Below are 2,492 nucleotides of genomic sequence, written 5' to 3' on the forward strand. Positions count from 1 at the left end.
GGGCCGGCAGAGCTTCTCACGTCTTCGTCTCCGTGAAGGGTCCTATGGCGGATCTCGGCCTGGCAGGAGAGCGGGGAGCCAGGCGCTCCCTTCCCGACCCCACACCCAGACACCTGGGAGGGGCTCCCGGCGTGGGGTGCGGGGGGGCACTGGCGCTCAGGCTGGGGGGAATGGTGAGACCCGAGCGGGCTCCGGCCCTGCCCTCCCTGGGGAGCCTGCCACAAGGGTTGGTCTGATGAGGGGGCCGGGGCCCTCCCGAGCCCCAGTGAGCTCCGGCTGCCGGGCTCAGGCTCCAGGGGGGCCAGCTCTGAGCCCCTGGCATGGACAAGGACACAGCCTGAGATTCGGGGTTCTGATACAGACTGGGCTAGTGCCAGCATTCGGGGTTCAAGCATGGATAGGGTTTGCTTTGAGACGTGAGGTCCTGACAAAAGCAGTTTGCTCTGGAATTGGGGTTCTGATGGAGGCAAGATTTACTTTCTGTTTGGGGGCCTGGTGTGGGAGGGTCTGTTCTGGGGGTGCACTGCTGTGCGCAGGACTTGCTTGGGGGTTGGGGTTCTGTGTGGCTCCAGGTAGTGTGGCACCCAGGGCTGAGGAAATGGCCAGATCTGTCCTAGGATTTGGGGTCCTGATGGCAATAGATCTTGCACCAAGATTTGAAGCCCCAATATGGGCAGAATTTAGTCTAGAATTTGGGGTTCCAGTGTGGGTAAGTTTGGCCAAGGGGTTGGAGTTATAAAGACAGAATTGGCTTCGAGTTTTGGGGTCCTTACGTAGGCTAATTTGGCTTCTTTCACAGGCTGGCTTAAATCTTGGAGTGCTGAGGCCAACTTTGGTCTCTCTGGAAAGCCGGGGCTTCAATATGGACAGGTGCGCTGGGGTCAAGCTGTGGGCAGGCGTCACCACCGCTTTGGGGCCTCTGAGGACTCTGCTTGGGGCTGGGGCTCTGGCGCAGGCGTGGTGAGCTTGGGGACTGGCTTTTGGGTATGTGGGGAGTTTGCTTTGAATTTTGGGGTCCAGGTGCAGGAAGAACTCCTTGTGAGTTCTGACATCTGTATGTAGACAGAAAAGGCTGAGGAATTGGGGTTCAAATGCACAAACAGAGATTGGGGCCAAAACTGGGTATATCTGCTGTAGAATTTATAGTCCATGGCTGGGCAGGGTCTGCTCTGGGAGTTGGGGTTCATATCTGCTCTGGAAGTCAGGGTTCAGATCTGGGTAGGGTCTGCTCAGAGAGTTGGGGTGTGGATATGGGCAGGGTCTGCTCTGGAAGTTGGGGTTTGGATCTGTGCAGGCTCTGCTCTGGGAGCTGGGGTGCTGTCTCCAGCAGGCTGAGGTCGGGGATTTGAGGGTCACCTGGGCATGGTTTGAGTAGAGACGTGAGGTGGGCAGGGCAGTGTTTCATGTTTAAGTGTCTGGAGTAGATACAACTACAGATAGGTTTGGGGTTCTGATATGGTCACAGGGTTAGCCTGGCAATTTGGGGTGCAGTCCTGGTCAGAGTAGCTTTTGGTTTGGGTGGTGAAGTGGGCAGGTATATTCCCCAGTCTCTAACTCCATGTGCATATACAGCTGCTGAAGGACTCGGGGTTCTGAGGACACATGGCGAGCCCCGAGACTGGCGGTTCAGTTTCCCGCAGGCTTGTGGGGCCTGGGTGGGTGCAGTTGGTTTCAGCGTGGACATGGCTGGCTGAGGGCTGGGGCCTCTGGCGTCCAGTGCAGCAGGGGGACTTGAGGTGTGCTCTGAGCTGGGGGTGCTAAGTCAGGCAAGCAGGTCTGCCCCACCGGGGGGCTGTACTGAGTTCAGGTGTGTCAGGCTTGCAGGCTTGCGGGGAACCGGGTCCCTGACGCGGACTTGCGGGGGCCTTCCAGGTGCCCTGCTGCAGCCCAAGCTGGGGGCTTGGCCCCCACAGAAGCGTTTCCAGGCTGGCAAGTCCTGCGTAGGGACCCCCAGCCTCACCCTGGCAGGATTTGCTTGTGGAGGGGGGAGCTGCCGTGGCCAGGGTTTGCCCAGAGAGGGGCCCTCGGCGAACCCTCGCCGCTGGCTGGGGCTGGGAAGGCCCTGCGTGGCCACAGTCTGCTTTCCCTCTGGGGCTCCCAGGGGCCTGCGGCTTGTTTTGACATTGGGGGTCTTCCTGTGGCTAGAGGGGGGCGCGGGAGGGGGGGAGGGGCAAGGCCACCTTGGTCCAGGTACTGCAGCCGCTGGAGGTTGAAGGGGATGCCCAGGAGCAGGTCCAGCTCCTCCTTGAGCTCACGCACGGTCATGTCGCGGCGGCAGTTGGTCACGCGGAACATCTCCCCGGTGTCCTCCAGCAGCACCCGCAGGAAGAAGACCGCGGGGATGGCGTCCGGCACCTGGCTGCCGGCCGGCGGGTACTCGGCCGCCCGCAGGTTCTGGCTGCGGGTCCGGGATGGGGTCAGTTCGAGCCCAGGCCGGGGGCCCGCGCAGCAGGCTGCCGGGTCAGGGGTCCGGGAGCCCCCCAGTGACCTGG

The 2,492-nt window shown here is 61.4% G+C and overlaps 1 protein-coding gene across 1 annotated transcript in view; it reads right to left on the reverse strand.

Moving 5' to 3' along the window:
- Positions 1-2,492, reverse strand: part of ANKRD60 (ankyrin repeat domain 60) — an 8,525-nt gene that overhangs the window by 5,508 nt on the left and 525 nt on the right. Inside the window, exon 2 of the mRNA XM_004687068.1 lies at positions 2,181-2,488. Coding sequence (XP_004687125.1) covers positions 2,181-2,488 — 308 coding nt within the window. The remainder of the gene's footprint in view (positions 1-2,180; positions 2,489-2,492) is intronic.

This window comes from Condylura cristata, unplaced genomic scaffold (assembly GCF_000260355.1).
Source record: "Condylura cristata isolate star-nosed mole 26May11 unplaced genomic scaffold, ConCri1.0 scaffold00022, whole genome shotgun sequence".
Taxonomy (NCBI): Eukaryota; Metazoa; Chordata; class Mammalia; order Eulipotyphla; family Talpidae; genus Condylura; species Condylura cristata.